The sequence below is a fragment of the Mus caroli genome, chromosome 5 (genome assembly GCF_900094665.2).
Source record: "Mus caroli chromosome 5, CAROLI_EIJ_v1.1, whole genome shotgun sequence".
Lineage (NCBI taxonomy): Eukaryota > Metazoa > Chordata > Mammalia > Rodentia > Muridae > Mus > Mus caroli.
This window is the reverse complement of record NC_034574.1, coordinates 28,717,752-28,739,542: the sequence shown is the minus strand read 5'-3', so window position 1 is coordinate 28,739,542 and position 21,791 is coordinate 28,717,752. Positions and strand designations below refer to the sequence as shown.

Genomic DNA, 21,791 nt, shown 5'->3' with positions numbered 1-21,791 from the left:
ATTTTCTGTATCCATTCCTCTGTTGAGGACATTTGGGTTCTTTCCAGCTCCTGGCTATTATCAATAAGGCTTTTATGAACATCGTGGAGCATGTGTCCTTATTGCATGTTGGAGCATCTTCTGGGTATATGCCCAGGAGTGGTATAGCTAGGTCCTCGGGTAGTACTACGTCCAATTTTCTGAGGAACCGCCAAACTGATTTCCAGAGTGGTTGTACAAGCTTGCAATTCCACCAGCAGTGGAGGAGTGTTCCTCTTTCTCCACATCCTCAACAGCATCTGCTGTCACCTGAGATTTTGATTTTAGCCATTCTGACTGGTGTGAGGTGGAATCTCAGGGTTGTTTTGATTTGCATTTCCCTGATGACTAAGGATGTTGAACATTTCTTTAGGTGCGTCTCAGCCATTCGGTATTCCTCGGTTATCATTACTACTTTGGCTTTGCTTTGCTTTCCTCCTCCTCTTTGGTCAGGCAAGGGTTCTTATTGGTGGAAGTTTCTCAGCTTGGCTAAGAAACTTCAGTTCTTTGGTTTAGGTCATTAGCCCTTTCAGGGAATCCCTATACTTGACTTAATTCTGTATCTGATGCCCACAGTGTACCTTACCGTGTGCACAAGAGAGGTTCCAAACATCTTAGGAGATTCTCTCCCACCTGAGTCCTGAGATAGGGATTCTGGCCTACACTGGCCCAGCTTTTGGGTTCTGATTCAGAAAATGACCAGATAGGTTACTTCTTCCTAATGGGCTGTGCTGGGATACTAGTTAAGCATCCTCGCTGGGAGCCAGCTGGAATTAGGCCTTGAGCACCTGTTCATCAAAACAACAACAACACCCAAACAAACAAACAAACAAACACAACCTCCAAAACCAACAAGCCACCTCCCAAAAAAAGATGCATTAGCTTCATACTGAAGATCTTCACCTGCTATGCTGAGTTCACTCCCACAGGAACGTAGAAGGAACGGAAAAGGCATTCCACAAAGGCAGGAGGTGGAAAGCAGTGAGGGAAGTCTCCAGGAACAGTCTGGTGTCCCTGGGTCGGGCGGGATACAGATCTGTGGAGGGGGTGGCTGCTCTGGAGCACCAGAGTGTGTAGAGTCCTGGGTTTCCACAATCCTGAAGCCTGCCATTCTAGCCACCACACTTTAAAGAAGAGGATGCTGCCAGGTCTATTTTGGAGTGGGCAGGGGTGGCTGTGAGCTACCACAGAGGGGACCTGCCAGTAGCGTAGCCCACTACTAAGGTTGCTCGCCCTGACAGGGAAGCAAAGAGGTGGGACCAACTAACAGCCTCGCAGAGTTATGTTCCCTACCCACCACCCTTCCTTAAAGTCCCATGAGCTATCTGCTATAGGCTAGTATAATATAGGGCTTAGTAGTAATGAAAATAGATGCCAGTTCTTTTGCCGCCTCTGTGCCCGCAGCCCCAAATCAGAAACTAGGCACTGCTAAGGTGCAAGAGGAACTCCAGATAGATCTGAGCTCATCAAGAAAACCCAAGACTCGGCGCACGCTGGGACTTGTAGTCGGGAGAGGCAAGCCTCCCAGATGCACGCTGGGCCTTGTAGTCTGTTGGGCGGGCTCACCCCTCACCTGGCCAGGGCGGGTGCCGCAGGGCCAATGGGAGCGGTGCCGGCCAGGCCTGTTCCGCCCCGCGCCTACGGACGTTTGTGCCGGGACATGGCCGCTGCGGATGCCGGGTCCTTGAGCTGAGCGCCTGCTGCCGGAGCCAACCTCTTCCGTCAACCGTCCGCGCGGGCTGGGCCCAGGCGCCGGGACGGCCAAGATCCGCCGAGGAAGCTGAGGCTGCCATAGAACGCCGCCGCGGCGGGGGCATGGCGTCCATCTTGCTCAGGAGCTGCCGGGGCCGGGGGCCTGCCCGCCTCGCGCCACCTCGGGCCGCCTCCCCGCGGGGTAAGCTGGTGCTGCGCAAATGACCTGTTGTGGGCGACCGGGAGCCAGCGCGGGACGCCCCCTTCCGTGCCCCGAGGCAGCGCGGCAATGACAAGCACCGGGCGGCTCTGAGCCGCTTGTGCTGGACAGCTTCTCCGTGACCTTAGTTGCCCAGGTCGCCGCAGGTCACTGCTGCCGACCGAGGCGCTGAGAAAGTTCCTTAGGGCCCTGGCTTCCCTGGCGCTCCCCTCGATGATGAACCGAGCCCTGCCCTGCCCTGCCCTGCCCTTTGGCCAGTTCAGGCTTGGAAGCCAGAACTCAGGGACAAGGAGATTGGGTTGTGGTTGATGCCAGCTTAGTGGGCCGCTCCCTGGGGTGGGGTGGCTGATGACCGTGCTTTCCAAGGAAACTTATATGTGTCCTATTTGTAAGTTACCCTAAGGATGTAACAGCCTGTGAGAGTGGAACCCAAGACCTTATGGTTTCTTGGCAGAAGTACAGCTCTTGTCACCTTAACAGTATTGGAGAGTCGGGTATGGTGTGGAGCCAGGCGTGGTGGCACACACCTTTAACCCCAGCACCCTGGAAGCAGAGGCATGTGAATCTCTGAATAGAGGCATGTGAATCTCTGAATTCCAGACCATTTAAAATTTCAGGCCGGGCAGGGCACAAGACCCTGTCTTAAAAACAAACAGCAAAACCAGTTAGGATGAGTGGAAAGAGCAGAGTGTCCCTGGGTTTGGTGTGGTTTTTCAAGCTGTCTCTGCTATAAGCGCTGTCTACCTGTTGACTTGTTCAGGATACCATAAAGTACTTCTGCCCTTTCTTATTTCTCTGGCATGTTTATGGCTTTCAAATTAGCTGATATTTTGTGTGTGTGTGTGTTATTATTCCAGGCACAAGAATGTTTTCTTTAGTTAACCCAGTTCCCTTGGAACAAAAACGCTGCTTCCCTGACAGCGGTTAGACTCCTGTCAGCTGGTTAGATGTGGAACCAATAGAGCAGTACTGGGTAGCAAGTCCCTGCTCTCCCAGTAATGATGTGCCCAGAGCCAACAGGCACAGGATGAACATCCTGACTTTTTAGTCTTAGTGGATAAATTGAGGCCAACATTGTATCAAAGTGTTCTTTATTCTTGAGTACTTACCTTCTTCACTTTTGTGTGACATACTTTATTCTGATTGTCTCATTATATTCTTCCATGACACCACATTACATTTGTCCTTTTGGCTCTTCAAGTTGTAACCGTTTCTCAGGTTATGTTTGTTTCCCATGACCTTGACAGTTTTGAGGAGTGCTTAGGTCAGGTGTGTTGTAAGATTTCTCTTTTGGTGTTCTGCTGATGGGTTCTGGAGAGGTTTTAAGTGTGCCTTGCTCATCTCATAAAGCCAAGGCCCCACAGCTACTCTTGTTGATGTTGAGTTGACCTGGTTCCCCAGCGGAAGTGTGCTTGCCAAGTGTCCACCGTAAGATTCTTTCCTTTCCCCTTTCCGTGCTGTTCTTGGTGAGAGGAAGACACTTGGTATGTGGAAGCGGGATTGAATGATCCTGGGGTGTGTGGGAGAGCATCCATCCAGTCCAGAGGCCACCGTGCAGTATTGTAAACCTGTTAGGACTAGTCAAGGCTCAGGAAGACAAAAGAGGACTGGCTTGGAGTTAGACAAGTTCCTGCAGCTCTTGACAGCTGCGAGGTGCACTAGACCTGGAGGCTTTGCATGAATGTCGGGGAGGACATTGCTTGGGAAGAAGTAAAGGTCTCCTGGAAGCCAGGAGTAAATCAGTAAATTAGGCAAAGACGTTTAGTCTTTATCGCTGGGTCTGACACTCCTAAAGCTTTTGGAGTGATAGATACCAATGGGTTTGTCACTCATAAGGAGCCCTTTCTACCTGGCCTGAGAAGAGAAGTGGGGCCTCCAGAGAGGTGGGGAGAAGAGAGTGATCAGTGGGCCAGAGGAAAGAATACTGCAAAAAGAACCTGCCTTGATCAGGTCTCTCCTGGTCATATCCCATGTCTCCTCTGACTACTCACTTGTGTCCTTTGTGATAAACTGTGACTTTGCTGGGTCCTGTGAATTGTTCTAGCAAATTATCAAAACCAAGAGTATTTTAACCCTTCAAATTTATTATTTTATTTTAGATTTTAAAAATTTAGGCATTCTTGTGTGCTTATGTGGGAATGTGTTCTCTATGTGTGCAGGTGCCCATGGAGGTATTGGAGTACAGGCAATTAGGAACCAGCCAGTATGAGCATTGGGAACCGAACCCAAGTCCTCTACAAGAGCAGCAAGTACTTTTAACTGCTGAGCTATCTCTTCAGCCCAAACCCCAAGATGACAGAGGGCAGAACTGCAGGCAGTCTGAGCAGCTATAGTGGAATACCTGTGAGCCTGTCACCCTGGATGGCATCAATAGTGGAGCAGGAACAGCCTTCAGATTTTGTTGGGGGGCGGGGAGAATAAGATCTACCCAGGCCGTCTTCTGTGTGCTGTGTGGATGATTCTGAGCCAAATCCTATAAAGCTAGGATTAGAAGGGGCAGAGAGGAAGTTGTAGGCCTCTCTGAATTAAGAAGAACCTGGAAAGGTTTGTGTACTTTACATGTAGCAGTTGATGCTTATTCTGGTAAGAATGTAGCTGAGGGCCAGCTAGAGGCTGGGTTCTTGTTTTTTGACCTGAGAATCCTAGGACCCATATGGTGGAAGGAGAGAACCAAATCTTGAGAGTTGTCCTCTGACCTCTGACCTCTGACCGAGTATATATACAGTAAATAAACGTGAAGTGAAATTTAAAAACAGATGATTTTATATTTAAAACAAAAAACAAAACAAAACAAAAAAAACCATGTAGCCAATATCAATTGCTTATGGTGGTGAAGGAACAACCAGAGTTTCCCCAGTGCTACCAGACCCTAAATGTGACCTTTTTTCCATAGAGCCAGAAGAGTTCCCTCCTGACATAAAATGGTAAATGAATGTCTTTAGTGCTACCCCCATTGCATGGAGGATTGGGGCAGGGTGTTACCTACTGCCTTGTTGGCCCCTGCTATTGCCTGAAATCAACACAGGCCATGTGGCCCCTTTGAGAATGGTACCTCTGGTCCCCACTGTGCAGGAAGCCTGTTCTCTGCTTCCTTCCTGCCCCACATAGCAATGTTGTGAATAGACTCTCAACTTTATGTGTTAGGAGAATTAGAGTGGATTAGGGAAAGCACTGAGAGTGTATTTCATCCCTAGTGTTTTCCAGACATGGCCTCTTTTAAAGTTTTTGCTTTAGTTATATTTAGTGTGTGTGTGTGTGTGTGTGTGTGTGTGTGTGTGTGTGTGTGTCTGCCTGCCTGCCTGCCTGCCTGGATATGCCATGGTAAGCTTGTGGAGGAGGTCAGAAGACAACTTGTTGGGAGTTATTTCCCCTACCATGTGGGCCCTGATCATGAATTCTGTGGTCTTGGTGGCAAGTGCTTTTATCTACTGAGCCATCTTGCTTGCCCTGTAAAGGCTTCTTAGCACTTGCTAGTTCTCAGCCCTTGTCCCTTGGAATTGAGGTTTGGTCTGTAGGACTGTTTGTTAGGAGTCAGTGTGCCCTTCCCCCTGCCTACCAGCAACTATAGCTGGAAAGGGTCCCACATTGGGAGAGCCCACCTTCCTCATTGCTCCTCCCTGTGGCTCAGCCTGAGACCCATTTCCCAAACTGGGGCGATTAAATGCTCTGTCCGGCCATGCTCTGAAGCCCACCGTCATTCACAACAGTCTCCCATAAACTTCCCACTGGGGTTCCATTCAGATCTTCAGGGATGCCTGCTTGACATCTGTTTGCTTACCTTTTCTTTGTTTCTGTCATAGGTAGTCTGAGGGATCGCCGAGCTTGTCTCAGCTGTACCAGGACCCTGGGGTTGACAAGCCATGAGTAAGTAAACCCATGACTGAATATGTCACTGTCCATGTGTGCTGGAGGTTGCAGGCTGTGCACCTGGACTTTGTCAGGGAACTGACAGCTTCTTCCTCCTTATTTCTTGGTTTTGTTTCTTTTAAATCCCCATCTATTTAGTTTGATTATTATAACCATATAATGTTGGCCAGTTTTAGGAGAGTTAGTACTCATAACGCCAGTAGCAGTTACTGGCATGTTGGTATACTTTTGGTTTTTTTATTTATTTTTTTTTTATTTGACTTTTTGTTTTTTGGGTTGTTTTGTTTTGTTTTGTGAAACAGAGTCACCATATATAGTATCTGTAGCTTAGCCTGGCCTTGAATTTTTGACAACCCTCCTGCTTAGCCTTCCAGTTACTAGGTTTACATGTGCACTTCAACACATCCTGCCTGACATCGTCACATATGTAGCTGGGTTTGGTGTAGTCATCATCACTATAGTTTTGTCTATTCACAATGACTGATCTTCCATGCTCACATACCTATCGTCTTTATTGACTTTCCATAGCCTCTTGCCTAATCCTTTTCAGCTGTTTGTGGCAGCATCGTGACTGTTGCGACTCTGTCCGTGACCAGGCAGACCTTCCCTTGAATACTATGCTCTTTCAAGGGTACCTGCCTCAGGGATGTTCACAGCATACCCCTTCCCCCACTCTTTTTTTTTTAAAAGATTTATTTATTTACTATATATAAGTACACTGTAGCTGTCTTCAGACACACCAGAAGAGGGTGTCAGATCTCATTACAGATGGTTGTGAGCCACCATGTGATTGCTGGGATTTGAACTCGGGACTTTTGGAAGAGTAGTCAGTGCTCTTAACCGCTGAGCCATCTCTCCAGCCCCCTCTACCCCCACTCTTGATGCATAATAAGTATGGTGTATTTAGCCCACAGGATGACGGCACCTATGAGATGGTGACAGCATCTCAAATGAAGCTTTGGTGGCATTGCAAGGCCAGTGTCACGGAGCTTCTTGAAGAAAAATGGCTCCCACACTCCCTGTTGTATGTAGTCTTGGACTTCCACTAGAGTTGCTGTGCTTCTTGGACTGTGTCCTGCACCCCAAGTCTCTACCTCAGTCTTAACCAAAAGGGTAGGGTCAGGAGATTCCCTTTGCTATTCGCTCAGATTACTGAAATATGTTCATCTCCTCCTGCTTCCATATCCTGGTCCCTGTCTCTGGAGAGTAGGAGACCAGTGTTACTTTCTGTGCACTTCCCTGTCTCTCCAGTTTGTGGTCTCTGGAGGTTTTGTGTTCACTTAGAGCTGTTAAGTAATTACTTGGCTCTGCATCATAAGCAGTGCTGCTTCTTGATACAGATTTACTTCCTTAATTTAAAGACAAGTCAGGGGGTTAGAGAGATGGCTCAGCGGTTAAGAGCACTGACTGCTCTTTCAGAGGTCCTGAGTTCAATTCCCAGCAACCGCATAGTGTGGTTCACAATCATTTGTAATGGGATCCAATGCTGTCTTCTAGTATGTCTGAAGACAGCTACAGTGTATTCATATACATAAAGGCTGGCCTTGAACTCACAGAGATCTGCCTGCATTTGCCTTATCTTCTGCCTCCTGAATGCTGGGATTAAAGACACACCTAGCTTCGCTTCCTTGGCTCTTCCTGGTGAGCTGGTGAGGCTTTGGGGTTTGGGAGAAGTTGAATGGGATTTGGTATGGAGTCTCTGGGTTTTGTTTTGGGGGAATTTTTGTTGTCTACATGGTCTGGTTGGTTGGTTGTTTTGTTTTGTTTTCAGAGTCTCTAGTTTTACAAGTGCCAACACCAAATGCAGATCCGTGGGATGCTCTGTGGACTCAGTTTCCCTGCACAAGTCCACAGAGGTGTGGGTTGTAGGTCCTATGATTTATGACTGAACTGGCCTAGTGTTATCCCTTGTTGCAGGCAATTTGTAGGGCTAGCCCTGAAGTGCACCTTTTGCCAGTTTCCTTCCTAAGTTCTCTAGTCAGCACGCTAGGAGCCAGTTCCTCACCCTTATTTCTCCGAGAGTTTTAGTGTCCTAGATGAACCTCTTAATGCTTCCAGTCTGAAAGAAAGGGAACTGCCACAAAACCTACCAAACCACTGGAGATGGGCAGCTTTCTGTTTTGTTTTGTGGAGTTGGGACTAGGACCTAAGGCCCTGGGCTTGTTAGATGTGCACTCCACCTACAAGCACATCCTCAGCCCCAAGAGTAACAAACCTTTCATTTTGTTTTTTGTTTTGTTTTGTTTTAAACAGAAGGTTGGCCCTTGATCCTACTTGCTCATCTCCAAGATTTTTGGTTAGACTAGTGATGGAAGTCAGGCATGGTAGCCGTGTCTTTAGTTCCAGCAGAAGCAGGCAGATCTTTATGAGTTCTAGGCCAGCCAGACCTATTAGTCAGATCCTGTTTCCCCCACTACCCCTTTTCCCCCCAAAAATCCTTCTCCCTTCTCTTTCAGAAAAAGCAGCAGCATTTGTTAGGTCCTGACCTTGACCTCTAAGGCAGCTCCCAGGTGTGGTTTGTCCTCACTCTCCTTTTCCACCGTCCTGCCAAGCTCTTGCTCCTGCCAGTCTATGATAATAGTTTAGTTCGGCCACTTCACATCACGTTATGGCTGCAATCTTGTTGGCACCAGCAGTCCCAGTCCTAGTGCCTGTGACTCTGTAATTTCAGGGCCTGCTTTCAGCAGGAAGCTCTGCCTCAGGCCAGCTTCAGCCAGGCATACAGCACGGCCGCCTCAGGCCATCTTAGCTGACCTTGTCATGGGCTTTCTTTGTCTACCCAGCTGCTCATTCTTACTTTAAAGTGTTCTCATTAAGAATATATGTTACACCAGGCAGTGGTGGCGCACGCCTTTAATCCCAGCACTTGGGAGGCAGAGGCAGGCAGATTTCTGAGTTTGAGACCAGCCTGGTCTACAAAGTGAGTTCCAGGACAGCCAGGGCTATACAGAGAAACCCTGTCTCAAAAACAAAACAAAACAAAACAAAAAAAAGAATATATGTTACACCTGTCAAGTACCTTTTTGGCACTTAAGATTTTTAAGACTCATATTAGAATGTAAAGAACTGTACTTTATTCATTTAAAAAAAATTCTTTTCTGTGCTGGGAATCAAAACCAGGTCCTTGTCCTGCCAGGCAGGTGTTCTCCATCCCGGGCCTTGTTTGGTGTGAGACATCTCACTATGTGATCCAGGCTAATCCCAAACTCTACTCTGCCTCCCAGGCCCACCATGCCCAGCTTTAACTTTTTTCTTTCTTTTTTTTTTTTGATGTCTCATTTCATTACTTATGTGTATTGAATATATACACACACACACACACACATACTCAGAAGTTCAGTAACATATAAGTGAGTGTATTTGTGTGTGTGTGTGTTTTAAAAATTTTTTTTTATTAGGTATTTTCCTCATTTCCATTTCCAATGCTATCCCAAAAGTCCCCCATACCCTCCCCACCCACCCCCCTACCCACCCACTCCCACCTTTTGGCCCTGGTGTTCCCCTGTACTGGNGCATATAAAGTTTGCANGTCCAATGGGCCTCTCTTTCCAGTGATGGCCNACTAGGCCATCTTTTGATACATGTGCAGCTAGAGACAAGAGCTCCAGGGTACTGGGTAGTTCATATTGTTGTTCCACCCATAGGGTTGCAGATCCCTTTAGCTCCTTGGGTATTTTCTCTAGCTCCTCCATTGGGGGCCCTGTGATCCATCCAATAGCTAAACTTTTTTCTTTCAACTATTTTGGACATTTGCTTTAAAAGCTAATGACTATGAAGTTCTGTTGAGCAGCTTACACATTTTAGAGCAGCACTTATGGATGAGCAGCAGAATCTTTCATTTTAGCTATGCAGTGTAAGAAACTTTTGTGTGTATGCATATTGTAATGCACTTGAGTAAGCACTTGTATGTGGGTGCTAGTATGTGCATGTGGAAGGCACAGGATAACATGGACTGTCTTTTTTTTTTCCAACAGCTAGTATTTTATTCATATAGTAGTCCCGTTACACATGATCCAAGTGCATTCAAATAAGAACTCAAATCAGAAGTTAAAGATTGGTCTCCAGACATCATAGCCAATAATGCCACGTTTGCTTGTGGTCTCTCCGAGATAAAACTACATCCACACCTCAGTGGCCACCAAACCATTCAGCACAGCTTCCTTAACTGTAAGGTGTTTGAAGTTACCAGTTTTAGCACTTTGAGTTATTTTTTTCACGCTCTGAATAGCTGTAGGGATTTCACCAGGGGTTGCTGGGAACCAGCTCAACCTTGGCGTAGTGCCAAAATGTGGCCAGTCGAAGCTTCAAGTCAGTCACGGCAGTGGCCACCATCAACGGTGCCTTCTCCAAAAAGTTATGGATGACCTTGGCCACGGTCTAAGGTGGAAGGAAGGTTACCATGGCCTGTCTTCCTTGACCATGCTGTCAGTGGATGTGGAGTTTACTGACTGTGCTAGGCTGGCCGGCTAGTGAGCACTCATGATCTGCCTTGTCCTTCTTTCCCCTGGACTGGGATTGCAGGTGCACACCAGGGTACCCAGCTTTGACACAGGTGCTGAGGATCCAAACCCAGCTTCGCAGGCTTCACAGCAAGCGCTTCACCTACTGAGTCACCGCTCTAACCCATGCAGGAATTCTTGAATCTTGGAGTTAATTGGCTAAGAATATTGCTATTCTTGCAGAGAACCCAGGTTCCATTCCCACACAACCATCTGCAACTTTATTTCATAGGGTCCAGTGCCCTTCCTTGTCTTCTAACATTCACATGATACATAAACATGCAAGCAAAATATTGCACATAAATAAATCTTAAAAGGATTCCTGAGTCTAACTCACAGAACCCTCAGAAGGGTTTTTTAAAACCCTTGTTGTTTTTGAAAAAGAAAGAAATCTTGAGTCCTGGAGGTGACTTGTAATGGGAAGGTACACATTGATATCAATTCATTGTGTGTTTGTTTGTTTGTTTGTTTTGTTTTGTTTTTGAGATAGGTCTCTTCTTTGTAGCCCTAGCTATCTTAGAACTCACTATGTAAACCAGGCTGGCCTCAAATTTAGAGATTCACCCTCCTCTGCCTCCAGTGTGCTACAATTAAAGGAGTGCACCACCATGCTGGCTGGCTGGCTGTATACATGTTTATATTTATATACATACAGAGTATCTATGTGTATGAGTGTGCATGTACCATCATGTGTATTTCCAGTCAAAGAACAACTTTTGGGAGTTGATTCTTTTCTTCCACCTTATGGGTCCCGGGGATTAAACTTTGGTCTCCAGGTTTAGTAGCAATCACCTTTACCTTGAGCCTTCTTGCCAGCTTCCAGTATTTGGTTCTTCAGTGTGTGTGTGTGTGTGTGTGTGTGTGTGTGTGTGTGTACATTATAATGTAGGCGTCGAGGTCAGAGGACAACTTGGTCTTGGTGTAATGGATCTTTCCTTCTGCCATGCAGATCTCAGGGGTGAATTAAGTCATCAGGCTGGCTAGCTAGCAAGTGCCTGTGTCTGCTGAGCCATCTAGCCTACTCTACATTTAGTGCTCACAGTGGCAAAATTTGCTCTGGGAAATTATACCATGCTAAGGGCATCCCTGCAGAGCATAAGCCGAGCATATAATGACGTCTAAGCTCAGAGTCTCATGTCATGAGCTGGAACCAGGTACTTTACTGTTTTTTATTTGTCATCTAGTTCCTCAGCCAGGAAGCAAGTGTATTCTGATGTGGTACAACCACAGGTCTCTACGTAGACTAGTCTGCACTTCTGGAATTAGGTCTTGATTTTGGAAATTTACTCTGTTAAAATTACTACTCTGTTGTTCTTCCTTTGTGCTGAGGATGACTTGACTCTTAACATGACTTCCTGAAGAACAGAGTGGCTTATCCTGGTTGGTGTCCTTTCTGTCTAGGCCTCTCATTTGGCTGCTAGCTTGCTTCGTGCCTTTCTACGGGTAGCCTGTGTTTAGAGGCTCTGGAGTGGCTCAAGGAAGTTGTTCTTGTGGGAATGGCCTGTGGGCATACCTTTGGCATTTGTATAATGTTGATTAGAGTTAGAAACACTTGACAGCAGAAGAGGTATCCGTGTCCTCCCCCTTCCACACCACCCGTGTGTGTGTGTGTGTGTGTGTGTGTGTGTGTGTGTGTGTGTGTGTATGTCAGTCCGTGTGCCCTATTCCTGTTCTTGCTTGCCAGATAACTGAGAATATGTAGCTGATAGCGTAAGGATCATACACGCTCATCCTTTGTAAATACTCCTTAGTCTTCCTGATCCTAACACAAAGGCTGGACATTGAAGCTGGGCAGAACAAAGGCTCAGGACCCTTATATAAACCATCACCCTTGCTAAGATTCCCAGCTTTGTAATATATGTGGATGGGTGCTATGTGTTAGTGGTCAACCACCCTGAGCAGTGTCAATGTCTGTGTGTCTCTCTCTTTTCTTAGCATTTATTTATTTATTTACTTACTTACTTATTTACTTATTTTGGGGGCAGGAACATGTATATGGGTGAACCTATATGGTGCATATGTGGAGATGAAGGACAAACTGTGGAAGTCAGTTCTTTCCTCTACCGTGTGGACCTCTGTGGGACTGAACTAAGCATGAGACTTGATGACAAACATCCTTACCCACTAAGCCATCTTGCCAGCTTCAGCAGTCTATTTCTTGTTGAAATATTGCGTTTGATTGGTGCTGTTTCACTCCATTTGGCAGGCGATTTTAAAATGGGAAAGGTAAAAATCCAGAGGAAGTTGGAGAGGGACAATAGAAGCTGGGCCCGTGGTCCAGCCCCTGCACTAGTGCTGGTTGAACACCAGCAGCACCAACATTAGTTCTGGATCAGTAGAAAATGTAAGAATATTATTATATCCTTTGGCCTGGGGTGGAGCTTAGTGTTCAGCACTTGCCCTAGCACATGGGAGGCCCTGGGTTCTGTTCTTAGGACTGCCAGACAAACAAAAAAGCCTTATCCTGTGTCTTGCCATAGTTTGAAATGGCAAAACATTACGTGCTAATAACGATAGTTAGGAACCTGTCTGAGGCGACAGTGATGGTGGCTCAGTGGTGCAGGCCTGATCCCAAGCCTGTTGACTTGAGTTTGACACCTGAGAGCCACGAGATGGAAGGATGGACTCACCCTTCCCCAACAACAACAACAACAACAAACTCTGACTTTAAGAGCAAGATCTTGACCCAGCCCTTACCCAGAGTGCTGTGTTGCCTGCTTCATCTTTGTATATGTATGTGTCTTTGCCTTGGCTTGTTGGTCCTTACACCTGCAGACATCAAGCCTTTTGTGGAAGCCACACTCTTCCTCACTGAGGATGGGAAATTGCTATTTAAGCCTGATGATGTACTTGTCCCATGCGCAGAGCTGTCTTCCCCTGTATTTGGAGGTAAGGCCAAGGTAAGGTAGGAAGTAGGGCCTGCATCTCTCTGTTGGTAAGTAGCTGCGTGGCACTCTGGAGCTGGTTGGACTCTGTCTTGTTCCATGTGGCCTCACCCTGAGTGATGTAACACTGTGGTTCAGGAAAGAGTTGATTCGGGGGTCTCTTCACAGCCTAAAGATTGCAGAGCCAGGGAAATGCAGAGGTGTGGTGCTATGGAGCGGGTAGGAATTGGAAAGAGATTGACAGCACTTTACAGGACCCCAGGGAGATAGATTAAGAGGACTGGCTTACACGCTCACAGACACTTTCTTGTTGTCTTCACTGGTCCACAGACATGTCCGTAACACTCTTCTCTGCTTGCTGTAAGATCAGTGTGGGCTTATGGTCTGTGACAGAGTACAAAGTTGGGGTTTGGGGAGTGCCGTAACCAATGATGGCACCAGAGCTGAGCCTAGCAGCTGGAGCTTTGGACCCCAGTGAGTCCCATGCTTGGATTCTTTGTGGGCTGATAGTGCTCTGTGCCAGCTTCCACTGGGCACCACACACTGAGCTGAGGCCATGCATATCACTGGTCTTACATGAGCCTGCCTATGAGGGTACTGTAGCTCTGGAAAGTTATACCATGCTTCCCATTGCTATGACAGGGCCACCACTTTTGGCTCCCTTTGTGGTAGGTGTATTTTAATGTGAGATTACAGAGGAAGCTCCTGAGTTATGACATTATTGCAGTTATAGCAAGTGGGCCAACATTGTGTGTGTGTGTGGGGGGGGAGGGGGTGTTGTTGCTTGAGACATGGATTTTACTAAGCCAATACTGGCTCACTGGATTGCTCTGTAGCCCAGGGTGTTAATTGTGTGTAGCAGAGGTGCATGCCATGGCACCAGGATAGAAATAGAGGACGTTTACTTACAGGAATTGGTTTTCTCTTACCTGTGGGTCCCAGGGGTCTAACTCAGGTCGTCAGGCTTGGCAGCAGTCATATTTATTCACTGAATCATTTCACAGCCCAGAGCTGCAGCTTTTAAACCTACTATGGACAATCCACTTCAGAGCTCCAGTCCTCACACGGGAATCTAGCCAAGTGCTAGAGGCAGAGAAAGGGGGTTGTGGGAACCCACAACAGATCTCTAGAGTGAATTTGGAGTTTGTGGTCGCCTAGAGATGGAACTGTAAATCACTGGTAGGGAGAGGTTGCTGTGTACATTTCAGACCTGGACTGTACAGATCTGTTGTTTGTGTCAGATGGTAAGCTCAGTGCTGACCCTGGCTCTGTGTGGGCTCTGGAAAAGGCCTTGCTGTATAACTCTCAGCTTCGGGCTAGCTAGGCACTATCTCCTCTGCAGTTGGTCTTATTTGTCGTCACGCTGTGAGTGGGCACTACTTGGGTTCCAGGCAGCCCTGTGAGCCTGATCTAGTGTGGACAGAGAAGTCTAAGGTTCTTAGCTAACAGCTTCTGGCTGTGGCCCTCACCTATTTTAGGACCATTATGTAGCCTTCATTCTGGTGAAGAGGTGTAGGCCTGATGACATATGTGCCTCTCATCCCTCTGTGGCAGGTGTTGGATAGGTACGTTCCTCAAAGAGTATACTAAGGGAGAAGTGGACAGAGGTGGGGCGTCATGCTAGAGACAGGTAAGGGATGGGCCCTGGACTCTTCTTTGGGATTTCCTCTTTACTCTAGTGCCTTCTGTCAACCAAGAGTCACTTGTTGAGAGAGAATATCCAAACTGGACAGACTCTTGTCTTATATCCTCAAACCCTACATCCAGTGCCAGGGGTTAGGTAGAGTCTTGTCAAGCTCTTCTGTGTGTACATGTCACACTACTGATGTGTGTCTTGGGGGACTTATGAGTTAGGCCAATGAGGCTCAGGTCCTAGCTTCACATGAAGCCCTCCCAAAGGCTCCCTCCAAGAAAGCAGGTAGTTACATACTTCGATCCACCATGAAGTATAGGTTGATGTTTGGTGCTGAGTGGTCAGGTAGGTGGGAATTTCTCATTGCTGCTTTTGTGTTTTTTTCCTTTTCAAGGAGTGTTCTGTCTCGTTGCTGTACTCCAGCCCACCCTGTGTACCTCTGCTTCAAAGGCGAGCCCCTCAGCTGTTGGACTCAGAGGCCTGAGTGCCAGGGCACCACAGCAAGAGCAACATGGACACCTGCCTCTGCAAGGCTGGTGGTTACTGGACCTCAGTACCTTCCTGTGCGCAGCTGGCACTCATCATCTCCGCTAGGAGAGGACTCTGTGATAGAGAAGTCCCTTAAGTCCTTAAAAGACAAGAATAAGAAGCTGGAGGAGGGCGGCCCCGTGTACAGCCCACCCGCGCAGGTGGTGGTGAGGAAGTCCCTCGGGCAGAAGGTACTGGATGAGCTGAAGCACTACTACCATGGCTTCCGCCTGCTCTGGATCGACACCAAGATCGCTGCCCGGATGCTCTGGCGCATCCTCAATGGCCATACGCTCACCCGACGGGAGCGCAGGCAGGTATGGGACACTCCCTACTCCTTTGTTCTGCTGCAGGTTATGTTCTACTCCTCTGGAAGTTTATAGAAACATAAGCCTAGCTCATGCTACAAGTGAGTTGTCATGTCAGTGCTGACACACTGTCTCCTCCGTTGGTGATTTCCTGCAGCCTTGGCATCTCTATTTCTGCCTCTAGTATCTTTTCTGAGACACTGTGTCCCTCTGCAGAAGTTTCTTTTTTTTTTTAATATTTTTATTACATATTTTCCTCAATTACATTTCCAATACTATCCCAAAAGTCCCCCATAGCGCCCCCCACTTCCCTACCCACCCATTCCCATTCTTTTGGCCCTGGCATTCCCCTATATTGGGGCATATAAAGTTTGCAAGTCCAATGGGCCTCTCTTTCCATTGATGGCCGACTAGGCCATCTTTCGATACATATGCAGCTAGAGACAAGAGCTCCAGGGTTCTGGTTAGTACATCATGTTGTTCCAACAATAGAGTTGCAGATCCCTTTAGCTCCTTGGGTACTTTCTCTAGCTTCTCCATTGGGAGCCCTGTGATACATCCAATAGCTGACTGTGAACATCCACTCCTGTGTTTGCTAGGCCCCGGCATCGTCTCACAAGAGACAGCTATATTTGGGTCCTTTCAGCAAAATCTTGCTAGTGTATGCAATGGTGTCAGCGTTTAGAAGCTGATTATGGGATGGATCCCTGGATACGGCAGTCTCTAAATGGTCCATCCTTTCCTCACAGCTACGAACTTTGTCTCTGTAACTCCTTCCCTGGGTGTTTTGTTCCCAATTCTAAGAAGGTGCACAGTGTCCACACTTTGGTCTTCATTCTTCTTGAGTTTCATGCGTTTAGCAAATTGTATCTTATATCTTGGGTATCCTAACAGAAGTTTCTTAAAGTTATTTCTTTGGCTCTGTGGGTCTGGTATGTAATTCCTTCTGTCCTTTAACTATGAAAAGACCCTTCCTGAGACTAGAGATATGGCTCAGTCATTAAAAACACTTGCTGTTTTTTTCAGAGGACCTGTATTCAATTCCCAGCACTTAGATAGTGGCTTACAACTATACTGTGTGATACCAGTTTCAGGGAATCCCATACCTTCTTTGGGCCTTGCAAACCAGGCACACATGTAGTACCCTTACATACATTCAGGTAAAACATTTATACACAGAAAATAAAAATAAATCCTAAAAAAGTAGGGGTCGGGGTAGGGGAGTCTTAAACCAAATACATGGTGGCTGTGCGGCTGTGCCTGTGTCCTGGCCACCTAGGAGCCTAGAGCTCAAGGATCTCAGGCTAACCTATGTAACCCGGTGCTATTGCTTTCCATCTGCTGTCAGCTGAAGTAGTGTTCCTAGCTGACAACTGGGCTGTTCTGTGCATGGGATTTTACTTCTAGAAGTGCTGTTGGTGTGTGTGTGTGTTGGCTTGTTACCATCAGTTTATTTGTTTTTTTCTTGGTGGGATCTTTGTCCTTTTTGTTTTGTTTTGTTTTTTAGTTTTTAGTTCTTCCTTTTAAGTATTTAAAATTTCTGAATATGTTTCACTCCTGAAATGAGAATTTCTATTTTCTGATATCCATGGGAGATGGGCTCATTCTTTACTGTGGACTTTGCCCATGGTGAGTGACTTGTGTGCATGTGTGTGATTCCATATGGTTTTTGTTTGTCTTTTTCTTTTTCTTTTTTTTTTTTAAGACATGGTCTCCCGTAACTCAGGGAGCCTCAAACTCACTATGTAGCTTAAACTTCTGATCCTCTTGCTTCCACCTTCCAAGTGATTATACACCTGTGCCACCATGCTTGGCTTATACAGTACCAGGGTGGATCGAACTCATGTGTCTTAGTTGGTATTCTATTGCTGTAAAGAGACAGCTTTTATAAAAGGAAACATTGAGTTGGGGCTGGCTTACAGTTTCAGAGGCTTAGTCCGTTATCATCATGGTGGGAGCACAGTGGTATGCAGACTCTGTCCAGATCCACAGACAGAAAGAAGAGAGACAGAGAGAGACAGAGACAGACAGAGAGAGAGAGACAGAGACAGGGCCTGGCTTTGGCTTTTGGAACCTCGAAGCCCAGTGACAACTTCCTATAACGAGGCCACACCTCCTAATCTTTCTCTAGTAGTGCCACCCTCTGGCGACTAAGCGTTCAAATATCTGAGCCTATAGGCCATTCTCAGTCACCAGGCAAACACTCTCCCTACTGTGCTACATCCTCAGCCCTGCTTAGTGATTCTGTACTACGAGTTTTACTTTCAAAGGAGTCTTAACTCTGGGAACCCTGGGTGATGTCGGTGCTAAGCCATCTTCTCCGTGCAGGTACTTTTCTCTCTGGGTGCTGTGAGACCCACGGGGCTGTGTAGGGATCAAGCCTAGGTGGGGATCTGTGTCTGCTCTATGTTTCTAGCTCTTGGGGATTTCCGTAACTTACTTTGTGGGCTTTAGTTTGATTTTTAAATAAATCTTTTACTTTAAAATATAACCGTGGACCTTTATGCCTGCCTCAGTTCCCACGGAGACTATTTATAAGCTTTTGACCTTATAGCTAGGCATTGTTACCCACCTGTTCATAACTCAATTATCCCCTTTATACTAATTTAAGTTCTGCCACATGGCGAGTTAACTATGCCTCCTTCCTTCCTGCTTCTTCCTCCGGGTCTGACTGGCTGAATCTCCCACACCTGGCTCCTTCTCAGAATTCCTCCCTCTGTCTGGATGTCCCACCTTACTATTTTGCCTTCTACTGTAGGTAGAGTTTTTATTTTAACCATTCAGAAGGTGCCTTAGACAGGCAAGGAAGGACAGAGACACACCTTTACACAGTGTAAAAATACATCACTCCAACAAGATAACTTTAGATCCATAGAGAACTCTTAGCAAGTGACAGTGCTGTGCTTGGACCCTCTACCTCAGTCCCCTCATGCTTCATAATGGTCATGGCTTAGCTTTCTACTTGGCTACTATCCAGACTTGATTTAGTTTTCCAACTTTCCCACTGATCCTCTTTTCCTGGTCCACGACCTTACCTTGTACCCTGTGGGTGCCACTATTTTGTGAGGAACACTAGCTGTGTCCTGAATACCAGGCCCTTTGGGGGCTTATTTAGCATTTGTATGCCACTCAGGCAGATGACTCTTTACCTCTAGGGTAGAACATCACAAGGCATTTGGCCCAGGTAGCATTGCCGCCCCTTGTAGGACACAGAAACCCCATCTACAGCTGATGTCCTTACACCTATGTCCACCCAGCCTGGGCTTCTGCCCCCACCCCACCCCCCTCTCCCCGCCGTGCTTACTGCTCACTGTGCTCCTGCTGGTTTTCTGTGTGCAGTCAGAACGCATGTTCAGGACAAGCGCTGGTCCTCCCCAACCCACTCTTGTATGTCTCTGGGAAGCCTCTGCTGCTGTCAACTCAGCAGAATGGACAACCTTTGCAGGTGCTCAGGCTCAAGCTGTGGCCACCCTCAGAACCTGTGTTCTTCCAGGGTACCTAGGAGCCACCCAGACTCTCAAACAGAACCCAGGTCCAAGTGGTTCATACTTCCTACCCTTCTTGCCATGCATTGTGGGCAGAGGGGCCACCCGACCGCACCCCAGGAACAGCTGTCCTTTTAAAGAAGTAAGATGTATACTGGGGGTCCTTTTCCCAGACGAAGGCAACCTCTGAGCGGCAGTCTGACCACGTGGTCCAGCCTTGGCCTGACCTTACTTTCTCAGCCCAGCTGCCCCATGTTAGATCCTGGTGTGCTTTTGTGCTGTTCAGAAACCTGCTCTCTCACCTGGTGATACCTTTGCATTGGGCAGGCTGAGGCTCCTTCATGGGCAGTGGGCCCATGCTTGTGTATTTATTGTAGCCTGGTCAGCACTTGCAGATGCCTGCTGAACCTGCATAGATTGGAAGTGGTAGTCCAGGTGTGGTAGTGCACACAACTTTAATCTCAGTACTTGGGAGGCAGGGACAGGAGGCTCTCTGTGACTTCAAGGCCAGCCTGGTCTACATAATGAGTTCCAGGCCATCAAGGGCTACATAGTGAGATGCAATAAACAACAAACAAACAAACAAATGAAAAAAGAAGGAAACTAGAAGTGGTTGATGCCATAACACATGTGGGCATTTATTGTATCTGTCTTCTGTGTGTGTTTGAAGTAGGGGAGATGCTGTCACCGAGTTCTCATGAGCATGGTAAGCCATCCCCATGGGAGCTTAAGACATACCAGCGCTCCTACAAGGGTATGAGACCTCTACTCTTCTGGGTATGAAAATTTGGATGGTACCCCTACCCTACTCCCTATTTGAAGCTGGAGAAATGACTTACAGGGAAGAGGATTTGTTCTTGCAGAGAACCTAAGTTCAGCTCCCAGCACCAGTATCAGGCAGTTGTCTCTCAACCACCTGTAACTCCTACCTTGGGGATCCCTGTACCTACTGCAGGCCTCTCTAGAAGCCTGCACTCACATGAACATTTTCCCATACACACACACACATACATCAATAGCTGTGTGAGCATATATATGTATGTGCATGGCTCTGGTTTCTCAGTCCTTACAGCTCTATGTCACTTGTCCACCGGCACTTTGTATGCCAATAAACAGCTAGCTCAGTGGGCTGAGTGTGTTAGTGGTAAAGCACGTGTTTAATGTATATACAAGAGGCCTTGGGCTCTTTCCTGGCACACACCGAGAAAGAAAAAAGAAAGTTAGCTTCTTGATTTGCTTTTGCATTGAAGTCCATCTAGGCCCTGATGTGCTAGGGTCACATTTTTTAACAATATCAAATATGTGTGTGTGTGTTTAGAAACTTTCTTTTTGTTTTATGTGTATGAGTGCTTTGCTTGCATGTATGTGTGTGTGCATGCCTGTATCCTCAGAGCCCAGAGGAGGGCATCAGCTCTCTTAGACTGAAGTACAGGTAGTTGTAAGTTACCATGTGGATGCTGGGGATTGAACCTCCGTCCCCTACAAGAGCAGCAAGCATTCATAATCCGTAAGCCATCTTGCTCCCCTGCTTACCTTTTTATCCCATTAGTCAGGGTTTTACTATGTAGCCACTGCTGACCTGGAACTTGATCTATAGGCCAGAGTGGCCTTGAACTCATGGTGATCCATCTGGATCCATCCGTCTCTGTCTCTCAAGCCAGGACAAAAGGTGCACCGTTACTCCCACCGTGTAACCCAGGCTGGTTTTGAATTCAAAGTCCTCTTGTTTGTCCCTCCCAAATGCCATACCATCACTATGCCTGGCTCCCCAACCCAAATTTATTCTTTTCCTTCGTTTGTTTGTTTTTCGAGACAGGGTTTCTCTGTGTAGCCCTGGCTGCCCTGGAACTCACTCTGTAGACCAGGCTGGCCTCGAACTCAGAAATCGGCCTGCCTCTTCCTTCCGAGTGCTGGGATTAAAGGTGTGTGCCACCACTGTCCAGCGAAATTTTATTCTTTTAATTAAAATATATGTTTTGGGGGGGCTGGAGAGATAGCTCAGCAGTTAAGAGCACGGGCTGCTTTACCAAAGGATCCAGGTTCAATTTCCAGTAGCACATGACAGCTCACAACTGTATGTAACTCCAGTTTCAGGGGATCTGACACCCTCACACAGACCAATGTGCAGTCAAAACATCAATGTACATAAAGTAAAAATAAATCATAGAAAAAAGGAAACAATGCATGTTTTTTATGTGTATTATATATACCACATGTGTGCAAGAGCCCACAAAAGTCAAGTCATTGAGAAATGATTAGATTGTCAGGGCTGTAATCTAATGTTCTCTAACCCTAGGTGGAGGAAATGAGATAAATCACTGGAGTCACTGCCCTTGTGACTCTGTCTTACTCTGCTTCCTTGTTGCTGCCTCCTGGCTACCCTGATGTGAGCTTCTTTGCTCTGCCAATTCATGGGTACCATGATGGGTGGAAACTTCTGAGACCATGAACCTTTGGTTAAATTGTTCTCTCAGGTGTTTTAGTCAGTTATAAGAAAATGTATTAATACAGAATGTTGATACCAGAAACAGGGGCATGCATTATTAATCCTGACCCTGCAGTTCTTTTTTTTTTTTTTTTTTTTTTTTTTTTTTTTTTTGAGACAGGGTTTCTCTGTGTAGCCCTGGCTGTCCTGGAACTCACTTTGTAGACCAGG

The 21,791-nt window shown here is 46.9% G+C and overlaps 1 protein-coding gene and 1 pseudogene across 2 annotated transcripts in view; one reads left to right on the top strand and one right to left on the bottom strand.

Moving 5' to 3' along the window:
* The first annotated feature begins 1,628 nt into the window (after nt 1–1,628).
* The window catches only part of Letm1 (leucine zipper and EF-hand containing transmembrane protein 1), a 43,855-nt gene continuing 23,692 nt past the window's right edge, over nt 1,629–21,791 (top strand). For both annotated transcript variants that reach the window (XM_021162291.2, XM_021162292.2), the window contains exons 1-3: nt 1,629–1,912; nt 5,731–5,794; nt 15,209–15,659. In XM_021162291.2, the coding sequence (XP_021017950.1) occupies nt 1,834–1,912; nt 5,731–5,794; nt 15,209–15,659 (594 nt within the window). In that variant the 5' untranslated portion in view covers nt 1,629–1,833. The remainder of the gene's footprint in view (nt 1,913–5,730; nt 5,795–15,208; nt 15,660–21,791) is intronic.
* On the bottom strand, nt 9,838–11,818 carry LOC110294079 (annotated as a pseudogene).